Source organism: Xyrauchen texanus, chromosome 6 (genome assembly GCF_025860055.1).
Source record: "Xyrauchen texanus isolate HMW12.3.18 chromosome 6, RBS_HiC_50CHRs, whole genome shotgun sequence".
Lineage (NCBI taxonomy): Eukaryota > Metazoa > Chordata > Actinopteri > Cypriniformes > Catostomidae > Xyrauchen > Xyrauchen texanus.
Window position 1 is genome coordinate 45,221,890 of NC_068281.1, and position 16,789 is coordinate 45,238,678.

Here is a 16,789-nt window from a genome sequence, read left to right on the forward strand (position 1 = left end):
GAAGGAGGGCTCGTCCGCCCTCGGGATCGCCACCAGATGGTCCTCCGCAAGGCGAACGGCTTCCTCCAGTGACGCCGGGCGGTGGCACTGGACCCACTCCGCCGTTTTCCGGGGAAGCCGTTGGCCAAATTGCTCCAGTACCACCTGATCGATAACTCCCTCGACGTCGCGGTCTCCTGCGAGCAGCCACCTCCGACAGGCGTCCCGGAGCCATTGGGCAAACGCAAACGGACGATCGGACTTTTCCAACTTCATGCCCCGGAAGAGCTGACGATTCTCTTCCGGGCTCCGACCGACCCATTGCAAAATGGCTCTTTTTAGGTCTGTGTAGGCCAGGAGGTTAGTTGCCGGCAGTTGTTGAGCCGCGAGTTGAGCTTCCCCGGACAGGAGAGGAACTAGGCGGGCTGCCCATTGTTCATGCGGCCAGCCCCCGATTTCTGCCGTTCGCTCAAATAAATCAAGGAAGGCCTCAAGATCATCTGCTGCCCCCATCTTCTGTAACGTGGGCGGGGGCAGCGTGGAGCGGGGGTCCGGGGTTGTGGCTGTGGCCGGCTGAGGAGGCTCCGGATGGCGTGCCGGTCCTCTGCCTGAGCCCGCATGATCTCAAAAAAACGGCGATCCTTGTCCTGCCGGAGCTCAAGCAGGGACTGTTGGTGGCTCTGGTGTAGTGTCGCGAGGGACTGGAGGACCTCCGTCAGCTGGGAGGACTCTACGGGGCGACCCATCTCCATACTTGGACGAACAATTCCCGGGTTTCAGCACCAGTGTAACGATCTCCTCCAAGGGATGACACTTGATGCAGTGGCTCAGAGGTGAGGCTCTTTATTATTAATAATCACAACGTGCACAGAGCACTTTTAAACAGCGAGCTTTATCACACACAAACACAGTAACTCTTATGTCACTCTCTCTCCCCCATGGAGGCCCTCTGGCTGCCTTTTATGCTGCTCTCCCCGTGCTCACTGAAATTAGAGACAGGTGTTAGACATAATCTAGCTCAGGTGTAAGCGCCCTTACCGCTTTTCTCTCCCGGACGGGCGCTTGACCACGCCCCCGCTGCCACAAACACTCTTAGTTTTTTCCCTATTTTCTTTGCACGCACCGAGTGCATTTTGTTACCATATCACAGAGAGCTAACGATAACAAAACTGCAGGTGGAGGACCACCGCCAACAGAATTGTCAGACACTACTAAACTGGTCCAAGACATCCTTGGGGCGGACTCACCTGTCCTGGCTGGCATACCTGGCGGCTTAGAGAGTGAAGCGACTCAACCAGAGGAATATAACATGGAGTGAGAGAACATTATTGTCTTAAATCAAATAAAATGTATCACTATGAGGATAAACGATATGAAGATCATGACAGGCGTAATAAAATATTTTTTTATTTGTATATAAATATCAATTTTGATTGGTATTTCGTTTCACGCGTTAGACCTTTCCAGCAATCAAAGCAGCTTCAACACCGACAGAGCGCCAGCAGTACGCCAAACCAGGCAGCAAAGTGAGTTATTGCTTATTTGTTAACAATTATTTTAGTTTTGTTAATTTGACTTAGAACAGCCCCAATATTATTTATTATATTATATTTCATAATTCCTCCAAAACACTTGTGAATTGCAGAAAGACGCAAATACCCTCTCCAGCCTCTACAAGAGAAGAAGTGCTGGAACTGCAGAGAGACGTCCTACAGCTACAAAAGACAAAACTGCAATTAGAGATCGAAAAACTTAAAAAGGAGAAGGAAAATCAAGACCTTTACAACATCATTCTTAATAACAAACTTTTGAAGCTACAAAGTGAAGGGAAAATAACAATCACATCAATTGACGAATAAATACATTTTATGACAGATCTGAAAAGTTTTGTATTTATTTATGTAATTACAAGGACAGATATATTAACAAAATACCAATAATAATAGCAAAATACAATATAGCATATATAAAATATATAATACATTCATATATAATATTAATACTAAATAGCACTTGCCTATAAATTACATTACTTTAAATTGCAACTGCTAGCCTACTATACATATTGTATCATTTACATTAATAATAATTATTGTAATAGGCTAATAATACATTTTAATATTAATATTACTACTGCTGCTAATAATTTTTTTTTTTTAAATATTAGCCTACTACTACAACTATTGGTCATACTAGGCCTACTAATTAAAGAATGCATTTACGATGGCATCACTGATCATCAAATCCAGCCTGTTGGAAATCTTGTTGCAGAAGATTTGCTTCACGAGCCTCTTCTGCTTCATGACCCTCTTCTTTGAGATCATCTTCCTCTTCGAAGGCAGAATACATTTTGGACATGTTAAAAAGAACAACACAGGCGACAATAATTTTGCAAGCCCTTGGAGGCTCAACGCGCAGTTCGCTGTGGAGACAGTGAAATCTCCGTTTAAGCTGACCGATCGTCCTCTCAACTATTGGCCTTGTGTGTGTCAACGCATTGTTGTATCTTTCCTACAGGAGCAAAGAATAACCATAATTATCAACAAGTCACAATACATTTTTATACATTTTAATACACAAAAAAAGATCAATAAGTTAGACAACATATATGTTTTTACGTTAAAATATTTTTCAACTTCAACTTTTTGAAGTTAGTAAAGATTAATTTTTTTTTCAAGTCAGTTTAATATCAAGTTGAAATGATTTGTACATCTAAGTTGTCTGTAACATTATTAAATACAAGCCTGTGTAGCGTTAAGGTAATTCATGAAGGGCGTCATGAGCCATAGTCGGCAGGGGTAACCACTGTCCCCTAGCAGAAGACCACCGCATTCATTCCAGCTTCAAAATCTCTCCCGATCTTGCTCTCTGCCAAAATCCTAGAGTCATGTGTACTCCCTGGCCACGATGCAACGACATTTCTTATTCTACACAGATGGTCACACACTAACTGCACATTAACAGAATGGTAATTTTTTCTGTTCACATACTGATCTTCGTGCGTGCGGGGCGCCTGAATTCTGACATGTGTGCCGTCAATTACACCACTTATTCGAGGAAACCCCGCTTTCTGAAAAAAAGAGGTTTGAATGACATCCAGTTCAACACGAGATGGAAACGTCACAGTTTGGCTTAAATGAGGGGCCCTGCAACCCGGTGAATAACTCTACTGACGGACGACTTATGAACGTGGAAAACATTTCCCACTACAGACTGGAAACTCCCAGTTGCAAAGAACCGAAGTGCTATAAGCAACTGAAGCACAGAGGGTAGTGAGTGGTTGCGCTGGGTAACATGGTCAAGGTCACCTTCCAGTTTGTCAGCAATTTCATAAATTCCGCGGCGATCAAATCAATATTCTCGAAGCAGTTTTTCATCGCTAAGATGGTCCAAAGGGTTCTCCCTATCCCTAAAAATTCTTCTTGGCACATAATGATCTTCAGCTGGTTAATTAGCGGAATTACCTGGTTAAATTCAGCCATGTCGTCTTATTTTTGTCTGCGTTACTCTTAAGGTAAAGTTTTCCTAACCTTAAACTGTACTTAGGAAAATGACAGTTAAGGGGCTTTATGCAACACTTAACGGTTTTTAAGGGATTACTTAAGTAAAAGATAGACACCTAAGGGTAATTCTAAGGGTGTATGATGTTTCAGTAAAAAAAAAGTAACACTTAAGGTTTTTTTCTGCAACACCCTTAGGTTTAAGGGAAACATAAGGGCAAACTTAAGGGAAAATTACACTTAAGGTGCTTTATACAACCGGGCACAGTTACTTGAACATTTGGTGTGTTGGGGATTCAAAGTCAGCTGGTCGAAGAGCGTGTTAATGCCCAGCCACCAGAGTTCATTCCTGGGCATGAACCTCGACTCAGTCTATATGCTGATGCGCCTGATGGAAGAACATGTTAATTCCATTCATTGATGTTAGAACATGTTCAAGCTGGGAAAAAAATTTCAGTTGAAGTTTTTTAACAGGCTCTGGGCCACATAGCCACCACAACAGCGGTCACTCTGTTCTTCAGAAGAGACCACTTCAGTGGTGGCTCAAATTGAAGGTCCCCTTCATTCATAGCAACACGGTCGCTTACATCTTGTGGTATCACGCCACTGTCTGGATGAGTTAACTATTTAGAAAATGCCCACATTCTATCAGACCGGTGTGGCACTCAGTCAAGTATCCGGACATAAAGTGGTCACAACAGATAAGTCGAACAGGGGCTGGGGAGCCATGTGCGATGGACAGGTACTCAAACGACCTGGCACATAAACTGTCTGGAACTTCTCGCTGTATTTCTAACATTGGTGGCTTTCTGATGACATCAGGACAGACAGTACAGCGGTTGTGGCTTACATAAATCGACAAGGGGGAGTTTGATCACGGCCATTGATGAACTTCGTTCACCAGCTTCTCTTCTGCTGCGAGAAACATCTCCTATCGATATGTGTGACACCGTTCCAGGTCACCTGAACCGCAGCGCAGATTTGCTTTCGCGATAAGGTATTATAAAAGGAGAATGGAGACTTCGTCCTCAGACAGTTCTGATGATATGGGATCGATTTGGTCGAGAAGCGATCTATCTACAGGAGTCTGCAGTTGTATGTAAGTGTTTATTTCATTGTTTTTAACATTGTTAGAAGGGTATTCATTGCTAGATCAGGTGCTGATTGTTAACTCTCTTGAACTCGTGTCGCTTAAACGTGTGTTTGTGTGTGTGCTATATATTGTTTTGACTTGTCCCATAGTATTCGCTGCAAGATTTAGAGTTGGTTATCCAGTGTGTGTAAAACTATCATTGTTTTAGTGTCTGCAAACAGTGCCTCACTTGTTTTAGAGTATTATTTATTGCTAAAGCACAGAATAATTTATTTGCGGTGTACGGAATTCGTATTATTAAGTAGCATTAAGGCGTGGCCTGCATTTTCCACTGACCGGCTTGTTAAAGCGTGTATTTATTTGACTGAATGCTGACGTGAAAGCGGCGGCAATAGCCCTCATGTAAGCCCTCCTTGTATGAAGACCTACTTGGGTAAAGACCAGCGAGTCTACATGTGCGAGGCCACCGAGCAAGGACACCGACAAGGAGCCACTTTACATAGCACTTAAGTATTTTTTATTTTATCTCTTATTATTTACTTCAACATACTAACATGTCTAGTTCAAGAATGACACATGCCTTCAAGCACATCCCTGTTATCTGTAATAGACCATTCACAAGATACAGTTGCAAGACCAAACGCAACCCACACAACCTACTTCAGCACCTGCTCCGCACTCGTTCTCAGTGGAACTCTGGAACTGCCAGTCTGCTGTGAACAAAGCTGCATTCATTCCAGCCTTTGCCACACATTCCACCCTCAGCATCCTGGCACTGACAGAGACATGGATACGTCCTGAGTATACAGCAACACCTGCTGCTCTCTCCAACAACTTCTCCGTCTCTCACACCCCTCGACATACCGGTAGGGGTGGGGGAACAGGTTTGCTCATTCATATTAACTGGACTTTTTCACCACAGGCTTCACTATGTAACAATACATCTTTTGAATTCCATCCCGTTACTACAATGCATCCCACAAAAATACATGTTTGTTGTCATCTATCACCCTCCAGGTCAGCTGACCAGCTTTCTGAGGAGTTGGATGTCCTTCTGTCCTCCTTGCCAGAGGATGGCAGGCCACTTGTGGTTCGTGGCGATTTCAACATACACCAAGACAAGCCCCAGGCCATTGAACTGAATACTCTTCTGGCCTCATTTGACTTGGAAAGACTACACACCACAGCAGCTCACAGATCGGGCAACCAGTTGGACCTCATTTTTACACATAACTGTACCACCTCAAATATTCTTGTTACACCTTTACATGTCTCTGATCACTACTTTGTTCAATTCAACATGATTCTCCATATTAAAAACAGACTCCACCTTTGGTTTCCTTTTGCCGTAACCTCTCACCCTCTCGCCTTTCCACTGATGTCTCTACCTCTCTTCCCACAATAAATGTATTTTCCACACTTGATGTAAACACTGCCACAGACACACTTAACTCTACTTTAACAACCTGTCTAGACAACATCTGTACTCTCTCCTCTAGACCAGCACGTACTACACCACCCAGCCCCTGGCTGTCTGACGTTCTTCGTGAACATCAGTCTGATCTCAGAGCAGCTGATAGGAGATGGCGGAAATCTAAAGATCCGGCCATCTCTCCGTCCATCCTACCTGCACTTACACACATAATTAACAAATCTCTACTTACAGGCACTTTTCCCACTACATTTAAGCAGGCTCGAGTAACCCCACTGCTGAAAAAACCTGCACTTAACCCCACACAGATAGAAAACTACAGACCAGTCTCTCTCATCCCATTCATGGAAAAAACACTTGAAAGGGCAGTTTTCAATCAGATATCTGCCTATCTCTCACAGAACAAGCTGCTGGATGACAATCAGTCAGGCTTCAAAAGTGGAACCTCAACCGAGACTGCCCTGCTGTCTGTCAAGGAGACGCTGAGACAGGCGAAAGCGGAATCCAGATCATCCGTTCTGATTCTGCTGGACCTTTCTGCAGCCTTTGACACAGTCAGCCATCAGATCTTTCTCTCCACCCTCTCTACTCTGGGCATCAGAGGAACTGTGCTTGACTGGTTGAACTCCTATCTCTCAGATAGGTCCTTCAAGGTAGCCTGGAGAGGTGAGGTATCCAAGCCACATCAGTTACTTACCGTGGTACCACAGGAATCAGTGCTTGGGCAACTTCTCTTCTCCATATACAAAACATCACTGGGACCCATCATTCAGTCACATGGTTTCTCTTACCACTGCTACGCTGATGACACACAATTCTACTTGTCTTTCCAGCCCAACAACACCACAGTGACTGCTTGAATCGCTGCCTGTCTGGCAGACATCTCGGCCTGGATGAAGGAACACCACCTGCAACTCAACCCAGCCAAAACAGAACACCTTGTCTTTCCAGCCAACCCTGCTGTTGAACACAACATCACCATGCAGCTGGATAACTACAGTATCGCCTTCCAAAACTGTCAGAAATCTTGGGGTAACCATCGATAACAAGCTAAATTTCACAGACCACATCTCAAAGACTGCAAGATCATTTAGATTTACACTCTACAATATCAGGAAGATAAGAACTTTCCTCTCTATAAAAGCGTCTTCCAAATGAATAAATGTAAATTTGGGGAAGCTGAAATAGACCTATTTGCATCACAGGAGACAACAGTATGTCGCCTGTGGTACTCCCTGGCTAGGCCTGGATGCTCTAGCTGACAAATGGGACACATGTAAGTATTCCCTCCTATCCACTTCAAATATTGTGCAAAATTCTTGAGGCGGTTGAGACCTGGTTTGGGACTTAGCGCTTGTGCTAAAAGCACTCACTTCGAGTCATTGGATACCGATAGTTTACACATACTCTCATTAAAGACAGCGCTGCTTATCGCCTTGGCTTCAGTAGAATGTATAGGTGACTTTCAAGCACTGTCGGTCAACGACTATTAAACCCAAGAAAGGCTACGTTGCGATGGTTTTGACCACTTCCTTTAGGGCAAACATTAAAAATTACCATTAAAAATTTGCCTTCAGGCTTTCTCCCCCTCAGCAGTCACTTTATATAAATTTTCACTACCCATTTGGTTAGTGCCTAATATGCATATTCTCACATTTCAGTGATTTAAATCATCCTGCAATGCTGCGCTACCCGAAAATAAATATTTTTGCATACATTTGATGCTTGGAGCTGGAAAAAAACATCACATTAAGAACTACTTGCTTGGCCAACACAAAATAGATGTTGTTTTAATGCTTAAAAACGTAACTTTGCATATAAGCATTTTAAGAAGTGTTTCATAAATTATGAAATCATATTAATGTACACCGCTGTCAAATTTACTGTCAAATCATCATAAAGATCGGAAAGTTCTTGAGTAGAATACAACAAAAATTGTGTTACTCACATACCAAAAATATATTGAGTAAAAGCCCATAGAAAAAAAAGTGGGTTTTACAAGTTGTCTTCTCTGCGTTTTCACTTTGTAACTACATTAAACATAACCAGAATATAAAAAACAGCATCTGCTCACAATTTAAAACAATGCAACCGAGTCTAAATGCTTCTCTGGTTATAAAGCGGATCAATCACAGTTATTGTGGTTTGTGTTGACGTGAAGCGTAGTCATGTTATTGAAGAGGTGCACATCAGACTACGGTGTAGGTTTGACGCAGAAGTATAAATCGGCCTTTACACAGAATGGCAGTTCAATCAGCTCAACAGGTAATGTAGAAATTCACTCACTTAATTGTAATTGTTTTTTTGAGAGAACCTGATCTTGATTTTTTTTTTATTTCATACCATTTACATAGCAAATAGAGATGAACTTTGCTCACTGTGACAACCCTGGATAATGCTTTTTCTATGAGTCTGTAGAGAGCCTGATTGGATGAAACTCTTCCCACATGAAGTGCAGTGGTACTGCTTCTCTCCAGCATGCATTCCCTCATGTTTTATTAGGACTCCTGACTGACTGAAACTCTTTTCACAATATGAACACTTGTAAGGTTTTTCTCCACTGTGAATTCTTTTGTGACGTTTCAAGTCATAAGCTCTGTAAAAAGCTTTACCACACTCAGAGCACACATGATCCCTCACACCAGTGTGTTTTCTCTGGTGCTCTTTTAAATTGTTCAGATGTGAAAAACACTTTCCACAAAGAGAACACATGTACGGCCTCTCAACTGGATGAATCTTCCGGTGTTTTCTTAAGACTGATGCTGAAGAAAATGTTTTGTCGCACTGATCACAGCTATATGACTTTTCTCCAGAATGCAAGGACAGATGATTTTTGAGATTACGTGCCTCTCTGAAACTCTTTCCACACTGAGAGCATGTGTAAGGCTTTTCTCCAGTGTGAATTCTCATGTGACGCTTAAGAACTTCTTTGTGTGCAAAACACTTTCCACACTGATAGCAGATGAAAGGCTTCTCTCCAGTGTGAATTCTTAGATGAATAAAAAGGTTGCTTTTATCTGCAAAACTCTTCATACAATGAGAGCAGGTGAAAGGCTTTTCTCCAGTGTGAACTCTCATGTGCTTGATAAGAATTTCTTTACGTTTGAAACTTTTTCCACACTGATGACATGTGAAAGGCTTTTCTCCAGTGTGAATTCTCATGTGGCTTTTTAAGTTTCCTTTATGTGTGAAACTCTTTTCACACTGAGGGCATTTGTAAGATTTTTGGTCTTTTCTTTTTTGAGTTCTTTTTCTTGAGCGTTTCTTTTCAGTCTGTGGGCTACTAAAAGATTTTTCTCCAGTTATGAAATCATCAGGTTTCTGAGACTGATGTTTTTCCTCTTCCTTCAGTTCCTCACTTTCCTCTTTCTCTTTCATCAGCTCTAAAAAGAACACAGTCATGGGTTAATACAAGAGGAATAACTGTGAAAAAATTTAAATAAAAGTAAACTGCAAACAAATAGCACAAACAGAAATCAAAGATTAATTTTTATGTGATATTTGACCCCATTTACACCTCGTATTAAGTTGCCTTTCGGTGATACATGTGGTCAAGGCTAAATGCAGGTCAAAATGGGGTCTAAGCATTACACTGGTGGAGATGTGCATGTAAATGTATCAACTTATTTAAAACCTTTCGAAAAACTGAGATAAATTCCTGAAATATCAGCATAAGAATGAAGTGAAGTATTAGATAATTCATTTTTCATCAACTATTAAGTTTTCATATTTGACAGACTTCAGAATTTTGTGCTACATAGTACATAGTTACTTCAAATGGCCTAATCACAATGACTTAAGCATCCAGCATGCAACTTAGTTCATGTTGCACGCATAAATGCATGCAACACATTCAGATGTGCATTCGATTTATAGTCAGTGCAGATGAAAGTTGTAATGTCATATAAAGGATACATTTGAGTTAGAGGATTGCCCCGTTAGTTGCATGCTTCAGTTTAATGATGTTCAGCCGTTTCAGCTCAAAATACTGGCATTGTATAAAAATAAGGTTTTATTCAAGAAGGATTTTCTTCACATTTCTTCTGATAATTCCATACTGCTGTCCATCATTTTGACAGATGAAAAAGAAAATAATAATGGTGGATTAAAATTGATTTATATCTATAAAATATAATGATTATAATTATGAATATTTGTAGTGCAGCCACTGATGTTATACCTCTTTTAATAAGTTCCTCCTCCTGTGTTTGATTTGTCCCATTCAAGGTGTTTATCTTTCTCCATGTTTATTAGTCACTCTCATTCTCAGCAGGTGGAGCACAGCACACTGTTAAGTCCAGTTCACACCAAATTCATGACAATTTTGCGAGACAAACTTCGAGGGACGAGTTAGACGGAGTGTCTATTCACACACGTGGAATAATGTAGATTAACAATTACATGTATAGTGTAAAATATGATGCATTTTAAAAATAACAAAACTCTTTGTTATTCTAAACTCTTCCAAGCTTTATAATGGGAGTGAATTGTACCTTCTGTGGGAAGTGAAGAACGTGGAAGCGCAGAGGATAGAGCAAAACAAAATGCCAGTCACGAATTAGAAGACAACAACGAGGATTTTTAAAGAAAAATGTCAGAAGATTTCGATATAAGAGAGGAGGAGATTGAGGTTTTTGCCCAGCCCTATTTGTTTTAACCGGAGTACACCATCCAGGAGATTGAGGAGGCTGCAGCAGCGGCACAAAAAAAAGAATCTGGAAGACGAAGAGTACGGGAAACGTGGTGTTGCTCATGCAGGAAATGCGAGGTAATGCCAACAGAGGCGGAGAGTGTTTGCTGCCATGAATGGACGATTAGAATTACTGCACGAACACACCATTTTAAGACTAATACAAATCTACAGTATAGCTAAAACAACTCACTTCTTTTCGCCAATTTCCTTTGCTGTAAACAACGTGCGCTTCCGCGTTTGTCACTTCTCACCGGAGCTTACGCTACGCCTACGTCATACGCCGGAACTCGACTCTCTTGTGAATGTGCAGACGGCCATTACCGGTAGCCAGTGATTATAGTTTGTAAAGTTATAAATAGGGAAATTTATTTTACAAAAACACATGGCTTCGCTTCAGAAGGCCTTTATTAACCCCCTGGAGCTGTATGGATTACTTTTTTGATGAATGGATGAGCTTTTTTGGGGCTTCAAAATCTAATGTACCATTCATTCCCATTATAAAGCTTGGAAGGGCCAGGATATTTTTTTATATAACTCTGATTGTGTTTGGCTGAAAGAAGAAAGCCATATACACCTAGGATGGCTTGAGGGTAAGTAAATTATGGGATAATTTTCATTTTTGGGTGAACTAAGCCTTTAATTATATAATCCTTGCAATAAAAAAGCAGCATGGTTCTGCAATTGGTTAGTCTACAGTAAAATATTGCATGAAACCATTTACATAGGATTTTACTTCAAGCTTAGTGCAAATAAATTGCCAAACTTTGCTGCCATCTTCAATGCCATTATAATATAACTGGCATAGGGATATATTGCATAATGTACATTAAGGCAAACACCATAAGCAGGCTTTCAAAAAAGTCTGGGTTTTGCATTACAAAGGATTCATGAACTGCAACTATTTATTTTTTGAGATATAATTTATGAGTTGCACACCCAATGCCAGTGTTTGCCAGTTGATTAGGGCCACCAATGAACTGGATTGTGCAGCTGCAAGACCCTGGAAAAATGACAAAAAACTCTCATATCATTGGTAAGTCGGTTTTCATCGCACTCCCCGTAAAAAAACTTTGGATTGTCTGTGGGCAATTTGTCGGACCCAATGTGGAATAGCACTATAGGAATTAATTGTTAACATTCAAAAGCTCGTTTTGGAACAAACAATCGCACAAAAAAATTTATTTGGTGTGAACAGGCCTTAAGCCTCACCTATGTCACACATATTTACCTTGTGCGATATTCACTGTACAGCAAAATCTCTACCGGCTGACACATAATGACTAACGTTATACCGTTGTTACAATAGATATATATCACCCAGTCCTAGTGTGTCCACTGTGAGCAACTAATTTGAGTTCGTCAATATCTTGCTCACATACAGTGCATTCAGAAAGTATTCAGACCCCTGCATCTTTTTTTTCTTCAAATTTTGTTATGTTGCAGCATTATGCTAAATTAAAAAAAAAACTCAATCTACACTCCATGCCCTATAATGTAGTGATCGACAGATATGGGTTTTTTAATGGCCAGTGCCGATACCCAGAGAGCAGGATGGCCAATAGGCCGATACAATGCCGATATGCCACACAATTTAATATAGTAAATAACAAACACAGGGAGTCCTGTGGCATCATTCGAGGGTTGGATATGTGAATGGTGAGCACTTTGCTAGTAGAAGTAGTAGAACTATTTGTGTCATAAACCAGTGAGATTCGATACATCCTGATTTATAACTGTTCTATGAAGACAATATGAATTATCAAAGAATTAAAAATCCTTGGGCTCTAGAGACATTAAAGGATACATATGTGCTCAAGCTGACACCCATGACAGGGCCGCAGACCAGGAACTCAGTTTGGACAGTGAGGTGGGAGAAATCCAGCATCAGCTGTCCAGTATGTCCGTAATGCTGGCGAAGGTCGTGGCGGACTTGGAGGATCTTTCTGTAAAAAGTCAATTGATTACGGCCATGGAGACAAAATTTGCTGGGTTGGTTACAAGAATAGGGGATGCTGAGAAACGGATCGATAATCTGGAGTCATTGGAGAGGGAATTAGCTGCTAACGCGCTAGCAAACAATGTGGATTTGCAGCGCATTTGGGCAAAACTGGAGGATTTGGAGAATCGTAATCGGTGAAACATCCGAATTGTTGGAATTCCTGAGAATGAAGGAGGCTGAGAAATGGTGTAATTCCTAGATAAACTCTTCCCGAGTCTGTTCGATATTACAGGCCATAAGCTAGAAATCGAGCGAGCTCACAGGATTCCGAGTTGGAGACAGGCCCCGATTAATTCTGGCCAAATTTCTGAGATCATCCGATAAATATCTTGTGTTACGTGAGGCGAGGAGTAAAGAAAAGCTTTCTTGGAAAAAACCATAGCATGTTCTTGTTCCCAGACTTTGAGAATTTGACAAGAGAGAAACGTGATTGATTCAGGGAATGCAAGATTCGATTACATCAATGGAAGTTCGCTTTTGCACTGATGTTTCCGGCCAAACTGAGAATAGATAATAAGGGTGGATGTAGAGAATTTACATGCCCACAGCAAGCTCTGTCTTTCATAAAAACATTGGAGTAAGCTGTTTGATGATTTTCATGTTGCTGCTTTGTGAGCCTGACTCACTGGCTGGGCGCCTTTATTGTTTCTTTTTGTGCTGGTTCCACCTAGTGGCTGGAGTTTGTTTTGTGTAATATAATTTCTTCGAGACAGCTTGTGGACACATCTGAATGTTTTTGGTGCATATGCCCATTTTTCTCTTTTGCTGGTTCCGCTAGGATGAATCTACATGTTTTTTGTGTTTATTGGCTGGAGTTTGTTTTATAGACAATTTTTTGCTGTGTAATTCTGTCTCACAAAATTTATATTATGTATAGAAGCACCAGACTTGAGCAATCAGATGGCAAAGTTGTCGTGGGGAATCTCGTAGGGGTACATGAACTGTTTGAGATTAGAATGCTGGACGCTGATTGGTGCTGTTGCACGCAGGGTTAATGCACATGTTTTTTTTTTTTTCCGGGGGAATTTTGGGGGTTGTTTGTTGCACTAATGGGAATGTGGTCTTTATATTTTAATTTTTGAAACACAATCAATTTTTTTAATATGTCAAAATGTGAAATGTCAAAAGAGTGGATTGTCTCTATCCACGTTGAATATGAATGGGTTGGGGCACCCCATAAAAGGAAGGAAGGTTATCTCTTTTCTTAAATGTAAGAAATATGATATATATTTTTTCTTCAGGAAATGCATTTTTCCCTGCAGGAAGCTGAATATTTCGTAAAGATATGTAGTTGACATGTTTTCTTTAGTGCTGGCTCAAGTAAAAGCAGGGGAGTCATTACATTGATAAATAAACATCGACAATTCAAATGTTTCAAACAGATTAAAGATAAATTAGGAAGAGTCATTATTGTTTAAGTAGAAATTCGGGGTTTAAAGGTTAATTTTGGCTAATATTTATGCACCTAATGCTGATGATCAGGGCTTTTTATGGATCTTGGTAGGGATGTTGTGCGTCGCTAGTACCCCTCATGATATAATACTGGGAGGAGACTTTAATCTATTGATGTACTCAGTCCTTGATCATAGTGAAGCAAAAGTGTGTAGCCTCCTAGAGCAACATTTTCAAAGGATGTTTAAATATCTTGGTCTTACAGACATTTGGAGACTTTTGAACCCATCTGGTAAGGACTATAATTTTTTTTTTAATCAGTCCAAAAGATTTATTCTAGAATATATATATTTTTATTTCTAAGTCCCTCATTTCTTCTTTCTTTGCCTGCTCAATTGGAAACATCTTAGTCTCAGATCACCCCCTGGTGAGTTTAGAGGTATTGCCACATACAGAGAAAAAGAAATCATATAGTTGCCACAATGTATCTCTTTGCCAAATCCTGAATTTTAACAAATGTTAAAGACTGAAATCAATGTTTATATATAGACCAACTGGTCCTCAGTATCCTCTGTGTGCATGGCTTGTGAGGCACTTAAGGTGGTTCTTAGTGACCGGATCATACAGTAAGCCTCATTCATCAAAAAATCCATAGCACGAGAACTCGTGGAGTTGGAAGGGAATATTAGAAATGCAGATGCAGAGCTGAAGCGCCGTCTGATGGCCTCAGAGAATTGACCCAATTGAAATACAGATATGTGGCTGTGGGAGCATGGTCAAGCATCCGTCCAGAGACAGAGAAAGCAGTAAGGGCACTTACACCTGAGCTATATTATGTCAATCACCTGTCTCTAATTCCCGTGAGCATGGGGAGAGCGGCATATAAGCGGCCACACCACCAGAAGAGAGAGAGGCAGAGAGAGAGAGAGAGAGAGAGAGAGAGAGAGAGAGAGAGAGAGAGAAGTGTGTTTAATTCGGACATTAATTAAATGTTGCCCCCTTGAGTTTATGGCTTAACCCCAAATTATGTATTGATAAGTCCCCTTTTTGCTGGCCAGAGTGGATTGTGAGGGAGGTTACTACACTCAGTGACCTATATGAGAGTGGAGTGTTGAGAAAATTTTTACAGTACTGTACTACTTTTGGGAGTAGCCTAAACCCCACTAAAGCAGCAGATACTCTGGGAGTGGTGATTATTGCTTTTGAAAAGGTCATGAGGCATCAGTGTATTACTCCCTGCTAATTCAGAGTCTGGGGGATGGAGCTTCAACTTATCTCAAGAGGTCATGGGAGAAAGGTTTAAACTTGATATTGGAGGAGGGAGAGTGGGCTAAGATTCTAGTCCGCATCTAAAGATGCAAGGGTGCACCTTATGCAATTCAAGATGTATACATCGATTTTATTGGACCCCCTCTAGATTGTATAGGCTTGATCTTAAAGAGACACCCACCTGCAATCAAAAACATTTTTTAAAATTTCACCACTAGCAGATTTCACTGAGGGAATGGTAGAAAAAACTCTTTCTGCTTTTTTTTTCTGCTTTATATATCTAGCCAAAAGCTTCCCTGCTTTGTCCCCCAAATCAAAGTATGACTGTCTTGCTCTGAATTCTTGTCAGGGCATGCTCCAAACAGTGTAACAGGGTTCCATCCACCAAAAATCCAATACAGGGAATTAAAAAAAAAAAAAACATAACAAAATTATATTTACATGAGAAACATCAAACACGTTGGCTACTGGCCCAAGGGTCACCCTTCGTTCTCTTCTACCTTTTTGTCCAAACAATTAGACTCTTTATAGTTGAGGCTCCTCCCCTCAAATTCAAACATACCAATGGCAAGGCTGTCTCAAATACAATCTACATATCTTATTTATAAGATCATATTTAACATCAACATTCAAACATGAATATTAGCATCTTTGTTATCAAGCTCTATTTTCATCATGAAAACCAACGAGAATCTTAAAAAACATGCATTCAATGTAATAACATTCAACATTTTCAATACTTGAACTCCTCCTCCTTTGGGAAGGTATAAATCAGGCTTCCTGTTGGCGAGCCCCTCCTATTAGGAAGTTCCAGGAAGAAGGTAAGACAAAGATTCACCATTAACAAACAGCTCATTATTTATATAATTTACATTCACCTTTTCTCATTTACAGGCACAAAAGGCTAAGACCGACAAACATGAGTCGCAATGAATTGTGCACCTTTCACTCGAGACATGTGTGAGACAAAACGGTGAATAAAATCATCTTGAACACAAAACCCATTGTTTGGTTCTTTGAACTGAAAGTTACATACCTCCCTTTGTCACAATCTGTATTTCAGTCGGGTCAGTTCCCTGATGCCATCAGATGACATTTTCTGCTTTAGCTCTGCCGTAGCATTTTTAATATTCCCTCCACAAATTCTCGTGCTATGGATTTTTTACTTAATCCTTTCAATGTCCTGCAAAAAAATACTGCACAAATCAAACTCCAGCCACTAATTGGAACCAGCACAAAAAAAAAATAAAACACTTTCCTCAAACAGTGAATGTTCAGTGAGTCAGGTCCACTCGGTTGCAAAGCGAGCGCCACACAATGACTTACTACTTCCATTGACTTTATGAAGAACAATGCTTGCTGTGGGCATGTAAATATTTTGAGGCCATCCTTAGTATCTATTCTCAATGTGGCCAGGAACATCAGTGCAAAA

At 40.7% G+C, this 16,789-nt stretch overlaps 2 protein-coding genes across 2 annotated transcripts in view; both read right to left on the reverse strand.

Moving 5' to 3' along the window:
* The window catches only part of LOC127645739 (zinc finger protein 721-like), a 402,751-nt gene that overhangs the window by 145,273 nt on the left and 240,689 nt on the right, over positions 1-16,789 (reverse strand). The window lies entirely within an intron of this gene.
* LOC127644912 (gastrula zinc finger protein XlCGF8.2DB-like) lies at positions 1,850-11,170 on the reverse strand. The gene is made up of 3 exons (XM_052128360.1): positions 10,185-11,170; positions 8,383-9,387; positions 1,850-2,490 (listed from the first exon to the last, which is right to left on the reverse strand). Exons 2-3 carry the CDS (start codon positions 9,380-9,382, stop codon positions 2,447-2,449), a joined length of 1,044 nt encoding a protein of 347 aa, XP_051984320.1. The 5' UTR covers positions 9,383-9,387; positions 10,185-11,170; the 3' UTR covers positions 1,850-2,446.

Coding starts and splice junctions, on each gene's coding strand:
- LOC127644912 (XM_052128360.1), bottom strand. CDS start 9,382: ATGAAAGAGAAAGAGGAAAGTGAGGAACTGAAGGAAGAGGAAAAACAT. Junction 2,491..8,382: donor CATTATCCAGGGTTGTCACA/GTGAGCAAAGTT, acceptor TTGCTCCTGTAG/GAAAGATACAACAATGCGTT.